The sequence below is a fragment of the Mobula hypostoma genome, chromosome 21 (assembly GCF_963921235.1).
Source record: "Mobula hypostoma chromosome 21, sMobHyp1.1, whole genome shotgun sequence".
NCBI classification, from domain to species: domain Eukaryota; kingdom Metazoa; phylum Chordata; class Chondrichthyes; order Myliobatiformes; family Myliobatidae; genus Mobula; species Mobula hypostoma.
The window spans coordinates 59,251,510-59,278,270 of record NC_086117.1 but is presented as its reverse complement, the minus strand read 5'-3'; the positions used below and the strand labels follow the sequence as shown (position 1 = coordinate 59,278,270).

Below are 26,761 nucleotides of genomic sequence, written 5' to 3'. Positions count from 1 at the left end.
TTCTGGTCGCCTCACTACAGGAAGGATGCGGAACCCCTAGAAAGGGTGCAGAGGAGATTTACAAGGATGTTGCCTGGATTGGGAAGCATGCCTTCTGAGAATAGGTTGAGTGAACTTGATCGTCTTGGAGCAACAGAGGATTAGAGGTGTTCAAGATAATGAGAGGCATTGATCGTATGGATAGTCAGAGGCTTTTTCCCAGGGCTGAAATGGCTTGCACAAGAGAACATAGTATTAAGGCTCTTGGAAGTAGGTACGGGGAGATGTCGGTAAGTTTTATACGCAGACAGTGGTGAGTGCGTGGAATGGGCTGCTGGCGGTGGCGGAGGCGGAAATCATAGGCTCTTTTAAGAGATTCATGGATGGATACATGGAGCTGCGAAAAATAGACGGCTATGGGTAAGCCTTGGTCCTTCTAAGGTAAGCACATGTTTGGCATAGCTTTGTGGGCCAAAGGGCCTGTATTGTGCTGTAGGTTTTCTATGTTTCTATGTTACCAGGTCTGGAAGACCAGAGTTATATGGAAAGATTGTAGATTAGGACTTTATTGTAGATTTGAGAGAGCTATACAAATTTGAGGTGTATAGATAGGGTAAATGCAAGCAGGCTTTTTTCTACTGGGGTTGTGTGGAACTACAACCAGAGCTCATGGATTAGGTGTGAAAGGTGAGAAGTTTAAAGGGAGTATGAGGGAGAACTTCAGTTAGAGGGTGGTGAGAGTGTGGAATGAGATGCCATCTCGGTTTCAATGTTTAAGAGAAGTTTGGATAGGCACGTGGAAGGGATATGGAGGGCTATGCTCCCGGTGCAGGTTGATGGGAGTCGGCAGTTTAAATGGTTCAGCGTGGACTAGATGGGCTGTTTCTGTGCTGTACTTTTCTATGACCCTATCAGACAGGTAAATTTAACAATGTTTAGTAATAATTTTAAGATTTTGACCTGTCTTGTGTTGAAATTTGTGTATTACTGCTGCTATAGTTAGTGTAATATTCTCTAGCATTCCCTTTTGAATCTAAGTAATAACATGTAAATTGCTTGTGCTTGCAATTTAAGTGTAGAACTTCTGTTATCTGATTTAATCATGATAAAAGCATGAAAGGTGGTTATTGTGCTCTCACTTGTGAATTATGTTCTTGTTTCAATAAGTTAATGCTGATTTCTTAAAGATGCTACAAAGCCGTGTTCATGATGCATATAGATATGTCGGTTTTATTGCTTTGGAATATTATCTCTTTCCTATACCAAGCAATCTTTAATTATCTCATTCAGAATCTTGAGGAATTTTATATGGTTTTATATTTTATGTGTTTCAAAGTTTGCATCTGGGGAGCCAGCAGTTTAGTTAAGTACACTTCTATTTTTTTTTATTATTGTTAATCCAATAATATAAACTCAACCGAATTTCCAGCCATTGATGAATTTAAAAAATACTTGGAGAAACGCTTTGATTTTGAACAAGTCACGGTGAAGAAATTCAGGACCTGGGCAGAGCGTCGCCAGTTTAATCGGGAGATGAAACGGAAGCAGGCCGAAGTGGAGCGGCCTATTCTGCCAGCCAATCAGAAGCTCATTACCCTCTCAGTTCAGGATGCACCTACTAAAAAAGGTAAAATAAATATTTCTGTTTTGAACTTTGGATATCTGTGACAGTTTTCAGAAAGTAAACTTCTGCAATGCGTGGTTGCCTTTATCCTTATTTGTTGTCATATAATAGGCAAAATTGCACATTGTAAAATGAAAATTATCTTACCATCGACCTGTACCCAGGGGTGATAGCAAAGAAAAGTGGGCATGTCCTGTGTGGTGAGGGATGTAGCCTGGGATGGACTGGTTCAGGTATGTGGAGAGACGAAAAGGGCTGTCCTCCAGAACAGGGGTCCCCAACCTTTATTTGCACTGCGGACTGGTTTAATATTGACCGGCCAGCTGGGGGGGTGGGGGTGGTGTTCAAGTAGGGTTCAGCTCACCTCAACATATCTTTTACAGTTAGGATTGCCAACTTTCTCACTCCCAAATAAGGGACAAAAGTAGCAGTCAAATCCCGGGACACTTGTGTTTACCCCGAGAAAGGCTACCATGACCATGAAGCCTTGCGTGGGCACCTCTGTGCACATGTGTGATGTGCGCATGTACGTATGTGTCGATTTTTTTTTCCCCACAAATTGGATTTGGCTTGATCTTCCTGACTATACTGTACATACATTATTTCTACTTTATATAAGCTGTGTATTTATCATATCATTCCTGCTTTTACTATATTTTAGTGTTAGTTTAGGTTTTATGTGTTATTTGGTATGATTTGGTAGGTTATTTATTTGGTCTCAAAAAGTTTTCCCATATAAATTAATGGCAATTGTTTCTGAGCTTTACGCCATTTCGGCATGAAAGGTTTCATAGGGTTGAGGTTCTGAACTGGAAGAAGGCAAAATTGAAGAAATGAGAAAGGATCTAAAAAGCATGGATTGGGACAGGTTGTTCTCTGGCAAAGATGTGATTGGTAGGTGGGAAGCCTTCAAAGGGGAAATTTTGAGAGTGCAGTGTTTGTATGTTCCTGTCAGGATTAAAGGCAAATTGAATAGGAATAAGGAACCTTGGTTCTCAAGGGATATTGCAACTCTGATAAAGAAGAAGAGGGAGTTGTATGAAATGTATAGGAAACAGGGGGTAAATCAGGTGCTTGAGGAGTATAAGAAGTGCAAGAAAATACTTAAGAAAGAAATCAGGAGGGCAAAAAGAAGACATGAGGTTGCCTTGGCAGTCAAAGTGAAGGATAATCCAAAGAGCTTTTACAAGTATGTTAAGAGCAAAAGGATTGTAAGGGATAAAATTGGTCCTCTTGAAGATCAGAGTGGTCGGCTTTGTGCGGAACCAAAGGAAATGGGGGAGATCTTAAATAGGTTTTTTGCGTCTGTATTTACTAAGGAAGCTGGCATGAAATCTATGGAATTGAGGGAATCAAGTAGTGAGACCATGGAAATTGTATAGATTGAAAAGGAGGAGGTGCTTGCTGTCTTGAGGAAAATTAAAGTGGATAAATCCCCGGGACCTGACAGAGTGTTCCCTCGGACCTTGAAGGAGACTAATGTTGAAATTGTGGGGGCCCTGGCAGAAATATTTAAAATGTCGCTGTCTACGGGTAAAGTGACGGAGGATTGGAGAGTGGCTCATGTTGTTCCGTTGTTTAAAAAAGGATCGAAAAGTAATCCGGGAAATTATAGGCCGGTGAGTTTAACGTCAGTAGTAGGTAAGTTATTGGAGGGAGTACTAAGAGACAGAATCTACAAGCATTTGGATAGACAGGGGCTTATTAGGGAGAGTCAACATGGCTTTGTGCGTGGTAGGTCATGTTTGACCAATCTGTTGGAGTTTTTCAAGGAGGTTACCAAGAAAGTGGATGAAGGGAAGGCAGTGGATATTGTCTACATGGACTTCAGTAAGGCCTTTGACAAGGTCCCGCATGGGAGGTTAGTTAGGAAAATTCAGTCGCTAGCTATACATGGAGAGGTGGTAAATTGGATTAGATGTTGGCTCGATGGAAGAAGCCAGAGAGTGGTGGTAGAGAATTGCTTCTCTGAGTGGAGGCCTGTGACTAGTGGTGTGCCACAGGGATCAGTGCTGGGTCCATTGTTATTTGTCATCTATATCAATGATCTGGATGATAATGTGGTAAATTGGATCAGCAAGTTTGCTGATGATACAAAGATTGGAGGTGTAGTAGACAGTGAGGAAGGTTTTCAGAGCCTGCAGAGGGACTCGGACCAGCTGGAAAAATGGGCTGAAAAATGGCAGATGGAGTTTAATACAGACAAGTGTGAGGTATTGCACGTTGGAAGGACAAACCAAGGTAGAACATACAGGGTTAATGGTAAGGCACTGAGGAGTGCAGTGGAACAGAGGGATCTGGGAATACAGATACAAAATTCCCTATAAGTGTCGTCACGGCTAGATAGGATCGTAAAGAGAGCTTTTGGTACATTGACCTTTATTAATCAAAGTATTGAGTATAAGAGCTGGAATGTTATGATGACGTTGTATAAGGCATTGGTGAGGCCGAATCTGGAGTATTGTGTTCAGTTTTGGTCACCAAATTACAGGAAGGATATAAATAAGGTTGAAAGAGTGCAGAGAAGGTTTACAAGGATGTTGCCGGGACTTGAGAAACTCAGTTACACAGAGACAATGGTAGTAGGATTGGATGCTGAGAAACTTTTGATTCGGTTAGTTGGGCATTCCTATACAGAGTGTTAGGAAGATTCGGCTTTCAAGAAAAGTTTATTAAAGTAATTCAGATTCTATATGACAGCCCTACAGCCTGAATTAAGATAAATGGGGACCTTTCTGACTCCTTCATCTTAGAGAGAGGCACTAGACAGGGATGCCCAATTTCTCCTCTCCTTTTTGCGCGATATATTGAACCACTTGCCCAACTAATAAGACAGAGCGAAATCGTAAAAGGTATCAAGGTGGCAGGGATTGAATAGAAAGTGGCGTTATTCGCAGATGATGTTTTGGTCTATCTGAGTGAACCAGAAAAATCACTTATAGGATTGTTTACACTGTTGGATGACTTTGGGAAAATATCAGGTTATAAAATAAATGTAAAGAAAACGCAGGTTATGTCCCTAAATTATACACCATCCAAAAAATTGCAGGATACATACGATCTTAAGTGGGAAGCTAGATCATTAAAATATTTAGGAATGACCCTGCCGAAGGATCTTTCAACACTGTCACAGGTAAATTATGGGCCATTAATCTCAGAGATAAAAGCAGATATGCATAGATGGAATCTTATCCCCTTTTTAAGTTTAAATTCAAGGATAAATACTATAAAAATGAATATTCTTCCTCGGTTATTGTATCTTTTCCATACTTTACCGGTGGAGGTGGATGATAATCAATTCAGGGAATGGGACAAATGGATTTCCCGCTTCATTTGGCAAGGAAAGAAACCTAGAATTCGATATAACACCTTACAGTTAGGGAAGGAAGGAGGAGGTATGGTTCTTCCTTGCCTAAGAAATTATTTTTATGCCTCACAGATAACCCCTCTGTTATATTGGTGTAATAGGGAATATAAGGCTAGATGGAAGGAAATAGAATTTGGATTAGTTGACAGTTTTCCTCTACAGGCCTGGATAGCTGACAAAGGATTGATGGCCCAGTTGGAAAAATTTAAAAACAGTTGGATAAATCTTACATTAAAAGTATGGCAGAAGGTGGTTAATTCATGTGGAATTAATAACATGTTAAAACTCTTTAGATGGTGTGCATATGATACCGAATTCCTTCCCAACAGAGGAGATAAAAGATTTGAGCTATGGATAAAGAAAGGTCTTACAACCTATCTCTCATTTATAGATAAATCCAAATCCTGCAGGACAAACATGGCCTAGAACACAATGACTTTTTTAGGTACCTTCAAGTACGAAACTATGTTAACCAGAGTTGTAGATATATAGACCTATCAACAATAGAATTAGAATTTTTCAACATTCTGAATTCGGCTTGCAGTTCAATACCTAGTAAATCACTTTCTCGCCTATATAATACACTCTCCCATGCTAAAAATGTAAATACACTGTATATTAAAGAGAAGTGGGAGAAAGAAGCAGGGTTGGTACTTTCAGAGGAGGCTTGGGGGAAAATCTGCAGCTTTCAATGGTCCTCGACTAATTCTTTGACTTGGAGAGAACATTGTTGGAAAAACATTATAAGATACTTCAAGACCCCATATCAGGAAAAATATAAAGATACAAATGTGACGCGTTGGAGAAGGTGCGGCTCCAAGGAGGCAAATCATTTTCATATTTTCTGGGATTGCCCTAAATTAAGTCTATATTGGGAAGGTATTCATAGAACATTAGTTAAGGTACTTAGGTCCCAGATACCTCTGAACTTTGAGATGCTCTATTTGGGGCATGTATTGTTTCTTGAACAGAAGGAAGATATAAAGTTGCTGCAGGCCCTCTTAGCGGCAAGTAAGAAATCAGTCACTAGAAAGTGGCTAAATCCAATACCACCTACATTAGAAGATTGGCACGGAATTATCTTGGAAATATTTAAAATGGAAAAGTTGACTTACTCCCTGAGAATTCATAAAGAAAAATTTGCTCCAATCTGGAATAAATGGAATGAATATATAACCCCAATGCGAGCAGACTTTAGATGACTCTCCTAATGATTTATACTGCTCTTCTCATCAACACAGTAATATTGCTAACGTAAGCACCCCTAGTCTAAATGTCTTTTTTTTTGTTTTCTTTTGGAAAATAGAGAATTAACACAAGTAAAGGGAAAGATTTGGGAAAGGGATAAAAAAATGAAAAAATTAAGTAAATAAGTACATAGGGATTGGATAATTATGTCTGCGGGCAGGAGCAAGCATGAACAAATTAGGATATAAACACCTACAATAGTTGTTACATGGGCTTACATACAACATTTTGGTCCAGTGGAAATGGTCTGGAAGAGTTATATGGAAACTATTATTACTATTTTTCTTAACAACTAATACCATTACTTAGCCTAATAGATTAGAATTACCACAGTACATAATTATCTATTTAAGTGTCTAATTTCCTTTTATATCATCTCAATGTGTACTTAAGAACGTATAAATAATTATTTTTGTACATATAAAAAAATGGAAAAGGTTATATGTGTGAAAAAAGTACATGATATTTGTGAATTCCTTATCCAAATAAAAATAAAATTTAAAAATAAGAAAAAAGAGAAACTCAGTTACAGAGAAAGGTTGAATAGGTTAGGACTTTATTCCCTGGAGCGTAGAAGAATGAGGGGAGATTTCATAGAGGTATATAAAATTATGATGGGTATAGATAGAGTGAATGCAAGCAGGCTTTTTCCACTGAGGCAAGGGGAGAAAAAAACCAGAGGACATGGGTTAAGGGTGAGGGGGGAAAAGTTTAAAGGGAACATTAGGGGGGGCTTCTTCACACAGAGAGTGGTGGGAGTATGGAATGAGCTGCCAGACGAGGTGGTAAATGCGGGTTCTTTTTTAACATTTAAGAATAAATTGGACAGATACATGGATGGGAGGTGTATGGAGGGATATGGTCCGTGTGCAGGTCAGTGGGACTAGGCAGAAAATGGTTCGGCACAGCCAAGAAGGGCCAAAGGGCCTGTTTCTGTGCTGTAGTTTCTATGGTTCTATGGAACGCTCTACTTTAGCGGGGGAAATACGGGACAAGGGCGGTCCTGTATGGGAGAAACCAATTTAGCCCAATATATGGGATGTCCCGGCAAATACGGGACAGTTGGTAACCCTATGTTCAAGTTCAACAGTGCGTGACAGGGAATGAGGAAAGGTGCAGCTGACTCGTATTGTTTCCTCGCGGGCCGGTAGCACATGCTTTGCAGCCCGGTGGTTGGGGACCGCTGCTCCAGAAGAAAGAGGGAGAGGGGGTGGGTTTCTCATTGAAACCTCCTGAATATTGAAAAGTCTAGATGGAGAGGATTTAGAGAGGATAGAGAAGATGTTTCCTATAGTGGGAGGGTCTAGGACCAGAGAGTGCAGCCTCAGAATTGAAGGACACCCCTTTAGAATGGCGACGAAGAGGAAATTTTTTTAGCCAGAGGGTGGTGAATGTGTGGAATTCATTGCCACAGATGTCTGTGCAGGCCAAGTCATTGAGTATTTTTAAAGCAAAGGTTGATAGGTTCCTGATTAGTAAGGGCGTCAAAGGTTGTAGGGAGAATGGGGTTGAGGGGGAATAATAGATCAGCCATAATCAAATGAATGGCAGAGCAGAGTTGATGGGCCAAATGGCCCAATTCTGCTCCTGTGCCATATGGTCTTATGATTTGCTTTGTGTTTGATTATCCTCTAGCTGCATCACAACATTCAATTTACGCCATTGACTGTTGCTTCACTGTAATTCCATATTATTACAAAGTAAGAAAAGCTGTGATCTGGAACACGAGATGTAAAGGATGACCTTCGGTGATGCAGCCAGATAATATATAATGAACCATTTATTAAAAAATAATATATGTATAATGTATGTATTTATATATTGCATTAATCATCATAACTGGTTGACCATTTAATGAAAATTTGATTGAGCAAGTATGAGGCATTTTTCATCAAGTGTATGATTTATTTCACAAGGGATAAATGATTAATTTAGTGTTGGTAGTTAATCTGGATATTGTATTTCATTTAATGAAATTTTACTATTTAGTATTCTGAACATAATTCATGAGGGCTTAAAACAGCTTGTAACTGAAGCTTTTGATTCAATATTCTTGTCATTTCTTTGTCAGAGTTTGTCATTAATCCAAATGGGAAATCAGAAGTTTGTATACTACATGAATATATGCAACGGGTCTTAAAGGTTCGCCCTGTTTACAATTTTTTTGAATGTGGTAAGTTTCTCATGATAAGCGTATTTTCCAAATTTTTGTTAAACATTATGCTCCATTTGCCTCTGCAATCAAATTTATTTATTGTGATACAATGTGGAACAGGCCCTTCAATCCATGCCACCCAGCAGTACTCCCCCGATGTAACCCTAGCCTGATCACAGACCAATTTACATTGACCAGTTAACCTACCAACCAGTGTGTCTTTGTACTGTGGGAAGAAATCAGAGCACCCAGACGAAACCAACTGTTATGGGGAGAATGTAAAAACTCCTTACAGGCAGTGTGGTGGGAATTGAACCTGGATCGTCTATACTGTAAAGCATTGTGCTAACCACTATGCTACCTTGCTGCTGCTTAATGCTGTGGCAAGAACACTTTCTCTATTGGAGTTCTTCAATTTGGGTCTCCTGGCACACGTTGCAATAAAATGTTTGTGAACCCTTTACAATTACCTGGTTTTCAGGTCATCCAAGCAATGATGAGAGGAGTCAAGGCACCTCCTCTAATGGAGTGCTCTCTGTCAAGTGAGATTATGGGATGTGTGCTTCACTGCAGAGGTCCCCAGCCTGGGTCCACGGACCCCCCTCGGTTATTGGAAGTGGCCCATGGCATAAAAATAAAGTTGGGAACCCCTGGTTCGGTGAGACCTTGGGGACAGGCAGAGAGAGGACCTAATGGGTTCTTGGAAATAGTGTTGTGGTGGCCTTTGTCACAGTGAGACCTCAGGAAGAGGGATGAAGTGATTTTTCAGCCTGACTAGTAAAAGTTGCTTTAAATATTAAAGAATCATTATTAAAAACAATAACTATATATACACTGTAATTAAAAAGTACATGATTTTCTCTTTCCACTCTATAATGTCCCTTGAATCCTGAATATTATCAAAAACATTTATTGATCCTCTTTAAAAGCAAGTAATGCATAGAACTTAGCCATCTGTTCTGATGTGGGGATGGATTGCAATAGTTGTAGCCCAAGGCAATTTTAAATTTAGCTTCCCTGCAATTTAAAGCCATTTTCAATTGATTTTACAAGTAATTTATTTATTATCGACTTTTAAAAGCCCTTATTCCAAGTTTTCCCTGTAACTAAGACTGATATTTATGTTCAGAGGGTGTTGTAAAGCATAGGGTGGTTTTGTAGTCTTTACTGGGAGTACCACAAACACAAGAAAATCTGCAGATGCTGGAAATTCAGAGCAACACACACAAAATGCTAGAGGATCTCAGCAGGTCAGGCTGCACCTATGGAAAAGAGTAAACAGTTTTATGTTTCAGGCCATGACCTTTCTTCAGAACATCGTATTTCGGGCTCTTGGCCTGAAAAGTCGACTGTTCACTCTTTTCCATTGATGCTGCCTGACCTACTCAGTTCCTCCAGTATTTTGTGTGTGTTGCTTTACTGTGAGTACATTGTCTTTGCTGAGCTCCAGAAAAGAGAGCAAGGGGATAATTGCATGCTTAATGACTGTAAGTACTTGTATTAAAGTTCACAACCGCAATCCAGCCCAGGATGCAAGCGCCTAAGAGGTCGATCAGTTGTAAAGCCAAACTGGGAGAAGCAATAAATCCAACTTTGCTGATCTGGTCTTCGTCCTGAGAACCATTTCCTGAAAGCACATTAAAACAACTGGTTGTTTAAACTGCTCTGTCATACAACAATGGATGTTCCACCCAGCAAGACATATATGGTTGTATTTCTGAGATTTAAATTGCACATTTGATGGTGACTTAAATGATGTACCTTTTGTTACCTAGCCTGCTTATTTCCAAATATAATTAAACAACTTTACTGCATTCATTTAAATAAAGGAGTCTAAATTTAGGCTCCAACTTAAAATTATTCTCGGAAGTTCTTTGGTTCACTGGTATCTTTTAACTTCTAGTTGTTGCATTTATTTCAGAAAATCCAAGTGACCCTTTTGGAGCCTCAGTGGTAATTGATGGAGTCACCTATGGTACCGGAACTGCCAGTAGTAAAAAGCTTGCAAAGAATAAGGCTGGTAATGGTTGTTTTGTTATAATTTAACTGCCAGTGGTGAGAGTGGAGGTAGTGCTGAGAAAGCTGACTATGTTTCAGTAATGATGGATTGGTGCATCTTTCACACTTTCACAGTTATTCATATTAATTCCCCAATACATTTTCCCCACTCTGACCTTTCACCTCACCTGCTGATTAAATCTCCAAGTCCCCTCCCTCTTCCCTTTCTCCCCTTGTCCACTTCTACCTCCTATCAGATTCCTTCTTCTCCAGCCCTTGACCTTTCGCACCCACATGGCTTCACCTATCACTTTCCAGTTAGCCTCCTTCCCCTCACCCACCCAATTCTGGCATCTCACCTTTCCCTCTCAGTCCCAAAGAAGGTCTTGGTCTGAAATGGCAACTGTTTCCTCTTTTCCATAGATGCTGTCTGAGCTGCTGACTTCCTCCAGCGTTTTCTATGTGTGACATTTTAAATTAGGTTTTTTTTATGGTAGTGTAATAAATTCCGCTGTGAACCCGGTTAGTTTCAGGACGAGAGCATGGGAACCGGGGATCCAGTGAAGTTCTGGTGAGCCAACTGCCAAACCATTATGATTCTCAGGTGGCAAGTTAATAGAGTTTTGCTAAAACAACAGGAATTCTGCAGATGCTGGAAATTCAAGCAACATACATCAAAGTTGCTGGTGAACGCAGCAGGCCAGGCAGCATCTATAGGAAGAGGCGCAGTCGACGTTTCAGGCCGAGACCCTTCGTCCTGACGAAGGGTCTCGGCCTGAAACGTCGACTGCGCCCCTTCCTATAGATGCTGCCTGGCCTGCTGCGTTCACCAGCAACTTTGATGTATGTTGCTAGAGTTTTGCTGTAATGTTTGAAAGAAAAGAATTGGAAGTTAGACATAACTTACTTACTCACTGCCCATTACACTGCTGCCATTTAGGACAGCAATGAAGGTACTCCCTCTCTGTCTGTCCATACCATTGCACTCAGATGTAGAAGGATTCTTCATTGCTGTTTGCACAACAATTTTGTTTTACCAGTCAGGTAAACTGAATCTGGAGGACCGGTGGACCACTCTTGGTCTGGCCTCTACCCTTTGACCTATTTGGCCTTGGTGACTCAACCAAGAGCCAAAGCGTAAAGCCCTGGCTCCAGCCTCTGAGTCATTGAGGCATGACAAGCCTCCAAACTCAACAGCAAGGTTGTGGTCCTCTTCAAGGGAGACAGTCATTAGAATGTGGGTCATTGGGACTAGGATTAAGGATCAGCTTTATTTGCCATATACATCTACATGTATTAGGAAATTGCTGTGGCGTGTTGGTGCAACATGTAACATAAAATGGGAACATTCATCAAAGAAATATCTTTAAAAAAAAAGGTAGAAGTACAGATATGAAGTAAAATATGCATAAATACCAACATTAATTTGACTAGATGGATTCTTTTCATGTAGAGCCAGTATGGATGACTCTCTCCTCGGCTGTGATTAGTACAAGGATTTCATTCTTGAGGATGCAAGCTCTTTCAAGAGGGGCATTTTCTAAGTCAGTGGCCTAAATTAGATCAAACTACTCCTCTACAACCATACTGGAATTGTCCATGTACAATGGTTTAGTTATTATTGTTGTTTATTTGTAGAGAGTAAACAGGTTTTTTATTTTATGGAGGTGCAGTTTAAAGCCTACTGTGCATAATTTCTACATTTCATATTCTCCTTTATCTTTGCTAGCCCGTGCTACACTGGAAATCCTCATTCCTGACTTTATCAAACAGACCTCTGATGAGAAGCCCAAAGACAGCGACGAACTTGAGGTAAATACGATGTGGTTTAAATCTCGTTTTGTGTTTTTTAAATCTGATTTTCTGTTTGCATTCTCTGTTAATCAATGGTCTTAAAAGCAGGGCGTTGTAAATGGCAATAGGCCATGAGAGTGTTTCTTCGTAAATTAAAATTGTAACTGATCTATTCTTGGCTCTCCACTCTAGCCATATTAATAGTTTGCAGAATAGCACTGTCTAATATTTTTCTTTGTTTTCTTGGAAGTATCCCAAGTCCTACTGTTGTTAGTTTAATTTTATTTAGAAATGGAACAAAATAGAACTTTATTGTCATAGCTCAGAACAACGAGATTGTGGTGCTACTTCAGTCCATGCAAAATAGATATTTACAACGCATGCAGTATGGCATAATTTTTTTTAAAAACTCATTTACATGCAGAAACTGACTTTTATAGTCTATAAAGGCCATTGGCAAGCTGGAATTCAGCTAGACAGCAACCCTTGGAAGAAGCCGTTTTTCAGTCTTGCTGTCTTGGCTATGATGTTTCTGTATCTCCTACCAGATGACAGGAGATTGAACAGACAGTGTCCGGGATGGGGATGTGTCTTTAATGATGTTACTAGCAGGCATCGAAAGTTATAGATTGTTTCCAGGTCCGGTAGTTGAGTACAGCACAGTAACAGAATCTTCTGCCCCAGTGAGCCCACTTTGCCCAATTACATCCACATGTAATTAACCTACTAACCCATACTGCTTTGGAAATTAGGAGGAAACTGGAGCACATGGAGGAAACCCATGCGGTCATGGGGAGAATGTACAAAATCCTTACAGATAGCAGAGACAATTGAACCCCAGTTGCTGGTACCGTAAAGCAATGTGTTAACCACTGTGCTACTGTGCCCAATATCAAGGCTGAAACAAAAACTCAATGAGTAGGGTTTTTTAATTTAAACCATGCCAGTTTGGACAGAAATGCTCGTATTTTTATTTTTTCAATAGAGGGGAAGGATTTGTGTACATGGTGAAACAATGTCGTTCTTATTCCTATTGACAATCTGCAGATTGTAACATCTGTATAGATAGTTGTGAATGTGATCTAAATCGTATACATCTTCAAAAAGGAGAGGCAAATGTGACTAGTAGCTACAGAGAGGTCTCCCTGCTCTGTGCCGTGGGGAAGGGTATCACCAAGGTGCCCGTCACCTGCTTCCTGATTTTTAGCTGCTCTCCACCACATGACAAATGCAGGGAGCAGTGTCAGCCACTGGCATTTTTTTCTACCTTGAGTAATTGGAGCCTGCCAACCGTGCCCCTCAGATTTAATTGTCTACAGAAACTCATCACTCTTTGCAACTGCTTCATGACTGCAGGCAAGCAGTGATCTACAAAGCAGCCAACTGCAGTGAAGACCAGTGTCAAAGATTAAGGATTAGCTTTATTTGTCGTAACGTACATCAAAAAGTACAGTGAAATGTGTCGTTTTGCACCAATGGCAAACATCGAACAGTACAGCCTAAGCACAAGCAACTCAGAAACACCAAACACTAATCCCCCCCCCTTCCCAAACATTGTCCATATCCCTCCATCTTCCTTACATCCATGTGCCTTTTCAAATATCTTAAAAGCCTCTAATGTATTTGCCTCTACCACCATACCAGGGAGTGCATTCCAGGCATCCACCACTCTGAGTTAAAAAAAAAAACTTGCCGCTCACACCCCCCTTGAACCTACCCCCTCTCACCTTCAATGCATGCCCTCTGGTATTAGTCTGATAGTGCTGACAGCAGCCCACAACTCACTAACCCTAGCCGTACTTCTTCAGAATGTGGCAGGAAACCCAGACAGTCATGGGGAGAACATAGAAACTGCTTACAGACAGTGGTGGGAGCTAAGCCCCAATTGGAGATCACTAGTGGTGTAAAGTACACCACCCATTGTCGACCCTGTAACAAGCCAAGAGTTAATGCCGACTGCATGGGAGAGGATATGGGACCATGGAAGAAAGGGATGGGGAGAAGCACCAGAGGGAGGTAATGAGCAGGTAAGAAGATTAGGTGAAAGGAAAACAGGAATGGGGAATGGTGAAGGGGGGGCATTTTCCAGAAGTTAGAGAAATTGATGTTCATGCCATCAGGTTGGAGGCTATCTAAACAAAATAAAAGATGTAACTCTGTACCAACCTAAATCCACTGCTCACTGCCCTCTGTCAGTGAAGGACACTTGCAAATTTCTAAAGAAGTACCATGGTGAGCATTCTATCTGGCTGCATTGTATGGGGGTGGGGTGGGGAGTTGGTGGCTACTGCACAGGATCAGAAGTAGCTGCAGAAAGTTGTGAACTCAGTCAGCTCCATCATAGGCACCAACTTCCGTAGCATCCAGGACATCTTCAAGGAGCGGCGCCTCAAAAAGACAGTGTCCATTATTAAGGATGACCATCACCCAGGACATGGCCTCTTATTGCTACCATTGAGGAGGAGGTATAGGAGCCTGAAAGTGCACACACAATGATTCAGGAACAGTTTCTTTCCCTCTGCCATCTGATTTCTGAATGGACATTGAACTAACATTAACATACTTAGATTTTATTATTATGTATTGCATTGTACTGCTGCCACGTAACAAATTTCACAACGTATACCAGTGATATTAAACCTGATTCTGATGCTAAAATCTTCAAAACAGTACCCATGATCACTTATGTTTACTTGAATTGGTGAAAGAGCGTTCTGCTCCATGCTTTGAAGAACTTTTAGCAAGCCCTACATATCTAGGCCTCAAACCGCGGTGGCGTCTCTTTACAGCTACCCAGGAGAGAGGTCTCGGAGCTTTTGTGCTTCACTGAACGCATTGTGGTGTGGCGTCCAAGCTGGAGTTGTTGCTGCTCTCCAGTGTTCGCTTGGCAGAAGACAAGCTATATTATGTTCGACTATAGGCTCCAGCAAATTTCATGGGGCTCGAGGTTGTAAATGGTGACATATACAGTTGCAAGAAAAAGTTTGTGAACCCTTTGCAATTACCTGGTTTTCTTCATTAATTACTCATAAAATGTCTGATCTTCAGCGACGTTACAATAATAGACAAACACAATCTGCCTAAACAATCGTCCGTCCATCCGTCTGTCCCTCCTTCCCTCCTTCCCTCCCTCCTTCCCTTTATTAGTTTCAACAACAAACACAATGCAAAAAGTAAGTACATAGTAATTGGGATTATGTTAATTGATAATAATTATTGAAGTTTACAGTCAGGTAACACATAGTTAGAAACATCCCAAAATCACACAGATGAACAACAAAATATATAAAGAGTATACATAAAATATAAAATATCATAAAAAAAAGAAAAAAAATCCCCTAAAAAAAAAAACAACTAATCTACCAAAACTAAAGAAAAACTATGGAAAAAAAAAGAAAAGAAAGGGCTATGTTGATACCTCAGAACCAATAGTGTCGCCACTTCCGCTCCTCTCCCCATATATTGAGATCACAAAATAGATTGGCAAGGGTCAAATTACATCATGTGAAAGTATTGAATAAATGGTCTCCAAGTCTCATCAAATTTAATAGACGGGTCAAAAATAACACTTCTAATTTTTTTCTAGATTTAAACAAGATATAGTTTGAGAAAACCAATGAAATGTTGTAGGAGGATTCATCTCTTTCCGATTCAATAGTATAGACCTTCTAGCCATTAAAGTAACAAAAGCAATCATCCGACAAACTGAAGGGGTCAAATGATGTTTTTCTATCATTGACAAACCAAATATGGCAGTAATAGGGTGAGGTTGTAAATCAATGTTCAAGACAGTGGAAATAATATCAAAAATATCGTCCAATATTTCTTCAATAAAGGGCAAGACCAAAACATATGAGTTAATGAAGCTATCTCAGAATGACATCTATCACGTATAGAGTTTATATTGAGAGTAATAACGAGCTAATTTATCCTTAGACATATAAGCCCTATGTACAACTTTAAACTGTATCAACGCATATTTAGCACAAATAGAGGAAGAATTAACTAATTGAAAAATTTTCTGCCATTTCTCAGTAGGTAAGGTAAGCTTAAATTCCCTTTCCCAGTCATTCTTAATTGTATTGGAAACATCTGGATTTATTTTCCTTATCATATTAGAAATAATTGCTATTGAACCTTTCTGAAAAAGGTTTAAATCCAAAACTGTTTCCAATATGTCAGTGGAATATGAAATCGGAAAGGTAGTAAGAACAGTATTTAAAAAGTTTCTGATCTGTAAATATCTAAAAAAAATGTGATCTAGATAAATTATATTTATTAGATAATTGTTCAAAAGACATAAAACAATTATCTGAAAACAAATCAGAAAAAACGTATTATACCCTTTGTTTTCCAAACCAGATATGCTTGATCCAAAAAAGGTTGAAAAAGAAAGTTAGATATAATAGGGCTAGTTAAAATGAATTGATTCAGTCCAAAAAATTTTCGAAACTGAAACCATATTTGAAGAGTATATTTAACTATTGGGTGATCCATTTGTTTGTCCAGTTTAGAAAAGTCAAAAGGAAGTGGGGTCCCAGTGAAGATCCTGAAACTGAATTGCATTCAAGATTGACCCATTGTGGACTTGGAACTGTATCCCAATTCCATGTCCAAAATTTTAAATTACGAATATTAATCCCCCAGTAGTAGAATCTAAAGTTTGGCAATGCTGAGCCACCTTCCTTTTTGGGCTTCTGTAAGTGTCTCTTACCTAATCTAGGATTTTTATTCTGCCATATGTATGAGGAAATTTTTGAATCAACATTATCAAAGAAGGATTTTGGAATAAAAATTGGCAACGCTTGAAATAAATATAGAAACTTAGGTAAAATAATCATCTTAACAGCGTTGATCCGACCAATTAATGACAAAAACATTGGTGACCATTTAGTTATCAAACCTTTAATCTGATCAAGTAAGGGTAAAAAATTAACCTTAAATAAATCCTTGTGCTTCTTAATAATTTTAACTCCTAAATAAATAAATTGATCAGTAAGTAATCTAAATGATAAATATTTATAAATTGGAACCATCATATTTAACGGAAAAAGTTCACTCTTATTAAGATTCAGTTTGTAACCAGAAAATTTGCTGAACTTATCCAACAAGGATGAAGTTGCAGGAATGGATTTTTCTGGGTCAGACATATATAATAGTAAATCATCTGCATATAATGATAACTTATGTATCTCCTTCCCACGAGTAATACCAAAAATGTTTGGTGAATCTTGAATTGCAATTGCTAAAGGTTCTAAAGCAATATCAAATAATAAAGGACTCAAAGGACAACCCTGTCTAGTGCCACGAAATAATCGAAAAAAGGGAGATCTTTGATTATTAGTCAAAACCGAAGCTAAGGGAGTATGATATATCAATTTAATCCAGGATATAAATATCGGGCTAAAAATGAACTTCTCAAGTGTAGTAAATAAATATGGCCATTCAACGCTGTCAAAAGCTTTCTCAGCATCTAATGAGATAACACATTCTGGAGTTCTCAGTGAAGGAGTACAAATAATATTTATTAATCTCTTAATATTAAAAGATGAGTAGCGAATTTTGATAAATCCAGTTTGATCCCCGGAAATAATTTGAGGTAATACCTTTTCTAACCTAGATGCTAGTATTTTAGAAAAAATTTTGGAATCAACATTCAATAAAGCTATCAATCTATATGATGCACATTCAGTAGGATCCTTTTTTTTAAATTAAGGAAATGGAAGCTTCATAAAATGATTGTGGCAGTTTACCTATAATGATTGCATCTCTAAAAACTCTGCACAACTGGGGAGAAAGAATAGAAGAGAAAAACTTTAAAAATTCTGCTGTATAACCATCTGGGCTGGGTGATTTACCAGAATTCATTGAAGAAATAGCACCCATTATTTCTTCATCTGTAATAAGTGTTTCTAACTTTAAAGGTTCGTCGGGTGTTAATTTCAGAAAGTTCAACTTCCTAAAAAAAATCTTGCATCTCCCCGGGATCATGAGGAAATTCTGACTGATATAAAGATGTATAAAATTCTTGAAAAGATTTATTAATCTCATCATGATCAAAAGTAACACAGTACTCTAATTGTAAGGATATAAATGCAACAGGTTAGCAATGATAAAACACACATGTACACAGAACTAGGGTAATAGGAATCAACCAAACTCTATGGCAGTCTAGGGGTAAAATGATCAGTCTTAAGTGGCGCAGAGTTCAGTTCAGCTTAGTGCAGTTCGCAGTAATCGCTGTTGTGCCATTGGGGAGAGAGAGATGCAAATTTTGATTCAAGCAGACCTTTGATGTTCTTCGCAGTTGGCTTTCGGGCGGACCCTTTTATTTCTTCTATCCCGCTGCGGTCACTGACTGTGACCCCTCCGTTCTGGATACGACTGTTCTTCCGCGGTGAACCCGGCACCCAGGCAAGGGCGGACACACACACCAGGTTCCCGCCGATCGTACCTTTTCACCCTGTGAGTCTATGGTCGGTTCCCTCGAACCAGACCTCCAAACTCCCACCAACTTGTGGGGGCACACCACTTTTCCAGGGTCTCATTATCTCATGATCTCGTGTGTGTGGTGCCTTAGCGAACCTGTTCTTTTTATCCCCCTGCTGGGGTATCGCCTGTCCATCAGACTTCAAACAGTTCAGGTTCAAAGCAACCATGTCTGTCAATATCTGAATTGCGTTTCTTCCTCGTTAATCTCTCTCTTCTCTCTTATTAGCGTTTTGAATGTTTCTCCATTGTCTCCCTTATCTCTCTCTCTCATTAACATCAATCTTCTGATAACTTGGTTTGTCGTCACAAAGTAAGTTGGAATTAAAACACCATTGTCTAGTATTAGAAGGTATATCCCATAACTTAATAGAGAGATTCAATGGTGCATGATCAGATATAGCAATGATATCATAGTTACACTTAATTACAGATGGAATTAGATGAGAGTCTATAAAAGGATAGTCAATCCTAGAATAAGTATGATGTATGTGTGAAAAGAAGGAAAATTCTTTATCCTTGGAATGTAGAAATCTCCAAATCTCAGAGATTCCAGAATCGATCAAAAATGAATTGATGAGAGAGGCCGACTTATTCGGTAGTGCCTGAGTTGGTACAGATTTATCCATCGAAGGATTTAAGCAACAATTAAAGTCACCCCCCCATTATCAACATATTATCACTTAAATTAGGAAACGAGGTAAATAATTGTTTAAAAAATTCAGGGTAATCCACGTTCGGGGCATAAACATTAACCATAACAACTTTCTTATTAAAAAGTAGACCAGTAATTAACAAGAATCTACCATTCGGGTCGGAAAACGTGTTGTGATGTACAAATGCAATTGAAGAATCTATGAAAATTGAGACTCCTCTCACTTTAGCTTTGGAGTTTGAGTGATACTGTTATTCCTTCCGAAACTTAAAAAAAATGCTGATTATCCTCTTTCCTCACGTGAGTTTCTTCGGCAAAAATAATATGGGCATTCATTCTGTGGAATACTTTAAAAATCTTTTTCCTTTTAATCGGTTGGTTTAGTCCATTCGTATTCCAAGAAACAAAGTTAATCCTCTGAGCCATGTTAACCATAAATCAGTCTCTTGTTATATAAAGGGTTAACCAGAGTATAAACCCATATAACCGGAAGAGGAACCAGCATTCGGAAAGGAAACGGAAGTTGCGACAAAGCAGACATTGTTGTAGTTCAGAATTAGCCTGATGGGGAAAAAAAAGACAAAGCACCCCCACCCACCCACCGCCCAAGAACCCTAAAACTAAGCCAAGAGAGACCGGAAAGCTAACTAAGTCTAAATCTACCCCCATTTCTCCAGAAGGCAGCTCCCAAATATATGTTGGTAAAAAGACCACCTAAGAAAAAACTACACTATAGCAGCAAAAAAAACAATAAACTTCACAAATACAGTAAAACAAAATACTTTAGCATTATAATCACTAACGTGCTTATAAAATAAAAAGAAAAGAGATACCAATACATATTATTCAATGTAAAATATTTGTAAGGCAAAACAGTTAAATATAAAAAAAGGCGTATCTGGGAAGAAAAGTATTATGGAGAGAAGAACCCAAAAAGATGGCGCTGTAAAAAACAATAAAGGTATAATGGAAAGAAGAAAACAAAATGCCATCATGGTTATACCACGGGAAAAAAAACATAATATTCCCCCATACAATATTAAAAAAATATAGAAAATAAACGATAATAACGGTAAAATTAAGTATAAAGAATACCAACACGACTGATCAAAACTAAATGTCTTATACTTATAAAAGTCAATCTTCAAAAATGAATCGTATGATAAATAGAATTTGAAAAAAAAACGAAAAGCCAATATCACAAGGATCGTATATTAATTAAACCGTGGCGGCTGATTCAAGTTCTTCCAGAAAGCTTTGAGCAGCACTTGTAGAGTTGAAAAAAAAGTCGCGGGCTGTTCGGAGGAGAAATTCTTAAGCGAGCAGGATATAGTAACGCTGGTTTAAGATCTTTCTGGTAGCATTCCATCATCAGAGCTTTGAAAGCCAATCGCGCTCTCATTAATTCAGGGCTAAAGTCCTCATACAGCCGGAATTGATGGTTTTCAAATTTAATCATTCCCTGCCATTGGGCTACTCGTATGAGTTGCTCTTTAACATGAACATAATTAAATCGGATAATTACTGGTCTTGGTTTAGCTTGAGAATCTGAATTATTCCAAAAAATACCGTGAGCGAGCATGGTCAAGCAATGGAGGGTCATCCGGGAATTCAGAGCTAAACGCAGTCTTTAAAAGTTTTGAGAAGAATACTGGAGGGTCTCCAGTCTTAGCTCCCTCGGGGAGACCAAGTAAACATAAGTTCTTTCTTCTGGATCGGTTTTCTAAATCAGAAATCTTAAAAATTTAAGACTCTCCAGCTGTTTATCTGTCGAAGAAACTTTTTGTTCCAAACTCTCAATTTTTTTTTCATCTTTCATGCATCTCCCTTCAGTTCAGTGATAGTGTTTTGTTGCTGTTGAACTTGATGGTCAAGTGCACCAAAAGTTTGCAAAATTGCCGTAATCTCTTCTTTAAAGCTTCGGCTTATTTCATCAGCATGATCTCGAAACAAGTTCATCAACACTTCATAAGTTATCTCAGGATGTTTAGGATCAGGTTTCTTTTTTCCGTCGCCATCGGCGTCTTTTGCAGGTTTAGCGTCTCGAACTTTTGGTTTTGTAGCTGGTTCTCTACTCATCTCTTCGAAGTTCAAAATCCAAACTTAAAAGTAAAATTAAATAAAGGTGATCATAGATATAAAATGAATAAGTAACGAAGCGAAGCGGAGAAGTGACCTCAGTGCGTTAGCGCCATCTGGAGAATGAACTTCTTCTTGTCAGTAAACCATTTGAACAATCTAAGTCTCGGTTCCAAAAGGTATGTGAACCTCTGTAATGCCTTCTGCAGATGCTATTTGGGGTCGGGTGTTCTAATCAATGAGATGAGATTGGAGGTGTGGGTTGTAGAGGTGCCCTGCCCTATTTTTAAAAAAAAAAGACACATGAAGTCAGGTTACTGTTGACTCTACTCTTTTCAAGTGTAGTGGTCTGTCACCTGAAGCTTAATAGAAGTTGGATGTTGTAACAAGACAATGATCTGAAACACAGGAGTAAATCAGCAATAGACTGGTTTAAAAAGCAGAAAATTTGTATTTTGGAATGGAATGGCACAGTTCAAGTCCAGACCTTAACCTAATTGAGAGTCTGTGGCATGACCTAAAGAGGGCTCTACATGCAAGGTATCCCGGAAATATTGATGAGGTAAAACAGTTTTGTATGGAGGAGTGGTCTAAAATTCCTCCTCACTGTTGTATCTGCAACTGCAGGAAACGTTTGGTTGAGGTTATTGCTGCTAAAAGAGGTTCTACCAGTTATTAATCACAAGGGGCAGATACATTTTCCAGCTTAGACTGTGAATAATTAATGTGTTCACTAAAAACGTGTATAATTGTTTGTGTGTTATTAGTTTTGGCAGGTTGTGTTTTTCTATTGTGAATTAGATGAAGATGAGACCACATTTTATGAGAAATTAGTGCAGAAAACCAGGTAATTGTAAAGGATTCACAAACTTTTCATTGCAACTGTGTATTTTTGTGTGAAAGTATTTCACTTGACATTTTACATGTATTTTCTATCTTATACATGCTATGTGTGACTGTTGGTACTGTGTTTTGCACCTTGGACTTGGAACGCTCTTTTGTTTGGTTGTGTTCGTGTATGGGTGAATGACGTTTAAACTTGAACTTGATGTGTATCAGAAGGAGTGCTGCAGCTTACAAAGTATCCACCTCTGCCATCAGGTTCCACTTGTAGATAAGTCTGCAGTTCTTATACTTGGCCCTGTCAGCCACCTCAGGTCCCACAAAGATGAGAAAATCTGCAAATGTAGGAAATCCAAACAACACACAGAATGCTGGAGGAACTCAGCAGGCCAGGTAGCATCTATTGAAAAGAGTGAACAGTTGATGTTTTGGGCTGAGACTCTTCATCAGAGCACAGTTTCTGCAGCATTTTGTGTGTATTGCTCAGGTCTCACAAAGCTGGAGTGAAAACAAGTCCTGGATCCCAGTGAGCTGAACACTTGGTCACTGAAAATAATAAGCACAGATTTATCAAACTGTGCCTGACTATGTAACATCTGCTGACCTTTATGCATCTATTTATTAACACAAAACTTTCCTGAAGGATTCCAACTCCAGTAATGAGCACCGCAGTGAGTTCCTGAGATCAGCTGCACAGCTGGTAAAAATCTCTTTGTAATTCCACCAGAGATTACTCTTTTCAGAACGAATGGTGGTGTTAATTCCTTTTGGACCTGTGATGCTTTAATCATGTAATTTCCATATGTCTACAGTACAATTGTGTAATTTTGAAATAAGATATATTATGTACTTGCAAAAAATTAGTCTTCACAAGCCAAGTCATAAATCACTACATGAGGCGGGAGGAAGAGATAGCAGCGTGCCGCGCGCGCAACCCTCCGGTGAAAATGATATCGTATCCGTTAAATAGGGGCCGTGGACAATTCTGATTTGATGGAGACAGACGTGAAAGCACAGAGGAACATCTGGAGAAATTTCTGAAACGCAGGTTCACTGCTGTTGTTACTGCGCGATCGAGAATCTTCCGGAGAGAAGGCCTCAAAATCCCTGGCTTTGCCTGCTGTTGGCGACCGAGATTGAGGTCGAATCGTTCGGATAGAGATGGTGCTTGGTACTCGGTGTCGGAGAGCTGATCGGAGGCTCGACGTTTTTGGACGACTCGGAGTCGGACTGTGGTCGGGCATGGCAGGGAGAGTTTTTCTTCCTTCTCCCGTCTGCGTGAGATGTGGGACATTTGAGAGACTTTGAACTTTTTACTGTGCCATGGACTGTTCTTCATCAAGTTATGGTATTGTTGCACTGTTGTAATTATGTGGTTTTGTTAGTTTTTTTCAGTCTTGGTCTGTCCTGTGTTTTGTGATCACACCGGAGGAAATATTGTATCATTTCTTAATTTAATTTCTCCACTACTAAATGACAATAAAGGAGGACTGCATGTCTTCATAATCTAAACCACAGAAAGGGGCCCATCAGCTCATCTAGTCCATGCTGAATCATTCATCTGCCTAGTCCCATCGACTTGCAACTGGACCATAGCCGTCTGTATCCCTCCCATCCACAATCAGTCAGGCATAATATCACCGACATATGTCATGAAATTTGTTAACTTTGTGGCAACAGTACAATGCAATACATTAAAGAGAAAAAAAGAATTAAGTATATAAAATAGTTAAATCTGTACAGCAAAAAAAAGGAAAAATGTGAGGTAGTGTTCATGTGTTCAACATCCATTTAGAAATCAGATGGCAGAGGGGAAGCAAGCTGTTCCTGAATCGTTCAGTGTGTGCCTTCAGGTTTCTGTACCTCCTCCCCGACGGTAGCAGTGAGAAGAGAACATGTCCTGGGTGATGGCAATCTTTAATGATGGATGCCACTTTTCTGCGGTAACACTCCTTGAAGATGTGCTACTAGTGCCCATAATGGAGCTGACAAATTTTACAACTCTCCAGCTTACTACAGTCCTGTGCTGTAGCCCCCTCTCCACTGCCAGACAGTGATGCAGCCAGTTAGAATGCTCTCTACAGTACATGTGTAGAAATTTGGGAATGAAATACAACTTCCCCCGGGATCAATAAAGTATGACGACGACTACTACTACTACTACTACTACTACTACTACTACTACTACTACCACCACCACCACCTGCCGTGCCTTCTTTATACAATAGCTGCTTTGATATATTGGGTCCAGGTTGGGTCCTCAGAGATATTGACACCCAGGAGCTTGAAATTGCTCACTCTCTCCACTTCTGATCCCTCTATAAAGAATGGTGTGTGTTTCATCGTCTTACCCTTTCGAAGTCCACAATCAGTTCTTATCCATGTGCTTCTCTAAATATTTCTTAAGTGTTACAATTGAACCCGCATCCACTGCTTGCGCTGGCAGCTCGTTTCACCCTCTCACCACCTAAGTGAAGAATTTCTCCCTCCCATATTTCATGTTTCACCCATTAATAAGTTTTTTTTAAATGTTTTTGTTCATTATTCTTGTTTTTGATGGTTAGTATTTACTGTTTAAAACGAAGCACAGAAATCATTGTGGACTTCAGGATGGTGCAGATGAATCGTTCCCCTCTGCAAATACAGAGAGTGAAGTGCACCAAGTTCCTGAGAGTTCACATTACGGATGGCCTCACCTGATCCCTTAATATTTCCTCCCTGAACAAGGAGGCACAGAGATCCTCCACTTTCTAAGGAGATTGAGACAAGCGAGGCTGCCCCCCCATCCACCTTAACTGAGTTTTTTAGGAGCATCATTGAGAGCGAACTGACAAGATGTATCCTCACCTGGTATGGGGGCAGCCTAGCATCAGACTGGAAGTCCCTACAAAGGACTGTGAGAATAGCCAAGAAGATCATTGGGGTCTCTCTGCCATCCGTCAAGGATGTTTATCAGGAGCGCTGTGTATTATGGGCCCTTCAGTGTTATTTAGGATTCCATCCATCCACCTCGTATCCTCTTTGATTTTCTACCATCAGACAGGAGACTCCGATGCATAAAGACAAGAATGGCCAGGATGGGAAACAGTTTCTTCTCTCAGGCTATTGGCTTCTGAATTCCCTGCCACATCACATTCGAAATGTCACCAGATAATTTCTACTGTAGAAACCATAGGAAAAAACTACAGCACAGAAACAGGCCTTTTGGCCCTTCTTGGCTGTGCCGAACCATTTTCTGCCTAGTCCCACTGACCTGCACACGGACCATATCTCTCCATACACCTCCCATCCATGTATCTGTCCAATTTATTCTTAAATGTTAAAAAAGAACCCTCATTTACCACCTCGTCTGGCAGCTCATTCCATACTCCGACCACTGTCTGTGTGAAGAAGCACCCCCCCAATGTTCCCTTTAAACTTTTCCCCCCTCACCCTTAACCCATGTCCTCTGATTTTTTTCTCCCCTTGCCTCAGTGGAAAAAGCCTGCTTGCATTCACTCTATCTATACCCATCATAATTTTATATACCTCTATCAGATCTCCCCTCATTCTTCTACGCTCCAGGGAATCAAGTCCTAACCTATTCAACCTTCCTCTGTAACTGTTTCTCAAGTCCCAGCAGCATCCTTGTAAACCTTCTCTGCACTCTTTCAACCTTATTTATATCCTTCCTGTAATTTGGTGACCAAAACTGAACTCCAATACTCCAGATTCGGCCTCACCAATGCCTTATACAACCTGATCAAACATTCCAGCTCTTATACTCAATGCTTTGATTAATAAAGGCCAATGTACCAAAAGCTCTCTTTACGTCCCTATCTACCTGTGACGACACTTTTAGGGAATTTTGTATCTGTATTCCCAGATCCCTCTGTTCTACTGCACTCCTCAGTGCCTTACCATTAACCCTGTATGTTCTACCTTGGTTTGTCCTTCCAACGTGCAATACCTCACACTTATCTGTATTAAACTCCATCTGCCATTTTTCAGCCCATTTTTTGAGCTGGTCTAAGTCCCTCTGCAGGCTCTGAAAACCTTCCTCACTGTCTACTACACCTCCAATCTTTGTATCATCAGCAAATTTGCTGATCCAATTTACCACATTATCATCCAAATCATTGATATAGATGACAAATAACAATGGACCCAGCACTGATCCCTGTGGCACACCACTAGTCACAGGCCTCCACTCGGAGAAGCAATTCTCTACTACCACTCTTTGGCTTCTTCCATTGAGCCAATGTCTAATCCAATTTACCACCTCTCCATGTATACCTAGCGACTGAATTTTTAACTAACCTCCCATGCGGGACCTTGTCAAAGGCCTTACTGAAGTCCATGTAGACAATATCCACTGCCTTCCCTTCATCTACTTTCCTGGTAACCTCCTCGAAAAACTCCAATAGATTGGTCAAACATGACCTACCACACACAAAGCCATGTTGACTCTCCCTAATAACTCTATCCAAATGCTTGTAGATTCTATCCCTTAGTACTCCCTCCAATAACTTACCTACTACCGACATTAAA

At 39.7% G+C, this 26,761-nt stretch overlaps 1 protein-coding gene across 1 annotated transcript in view; it reads left to right on the top strand.

Moving 5' to 3' along the window:
• The window catches only part of dgcr8 (DGCR8 microprocessor complex subunit), an 82,206-nt gene that overhangs the window by 16,865 nt on the left and 38,580 nt on the right, over nucleotides 1-26,761 (top strand). Inside the window, exons 6-9 of the mRNA XM_063074115.1 lie at nucleotides 1,409-1,606; nucleotides 8,290-8,391; nucleotides 10,295-10,393; nucleotides 12,101-12,183. Coding sequence (XP_062930185.1) covers nucleotides 1,409-1,606; nucleotides 8,290-8,391; nucleotides 10,295-10,393; nucleotides 12,101-12,183 — 482 coding nt within the window. The remainder of the gene's footprint in view (nucleotides 1-1,408; nucleotides 1,607-8,289; nucleotides 8,392-10,294; nucleotides 10,394-12,100; nucleotides 12,184-26,761) is intronic.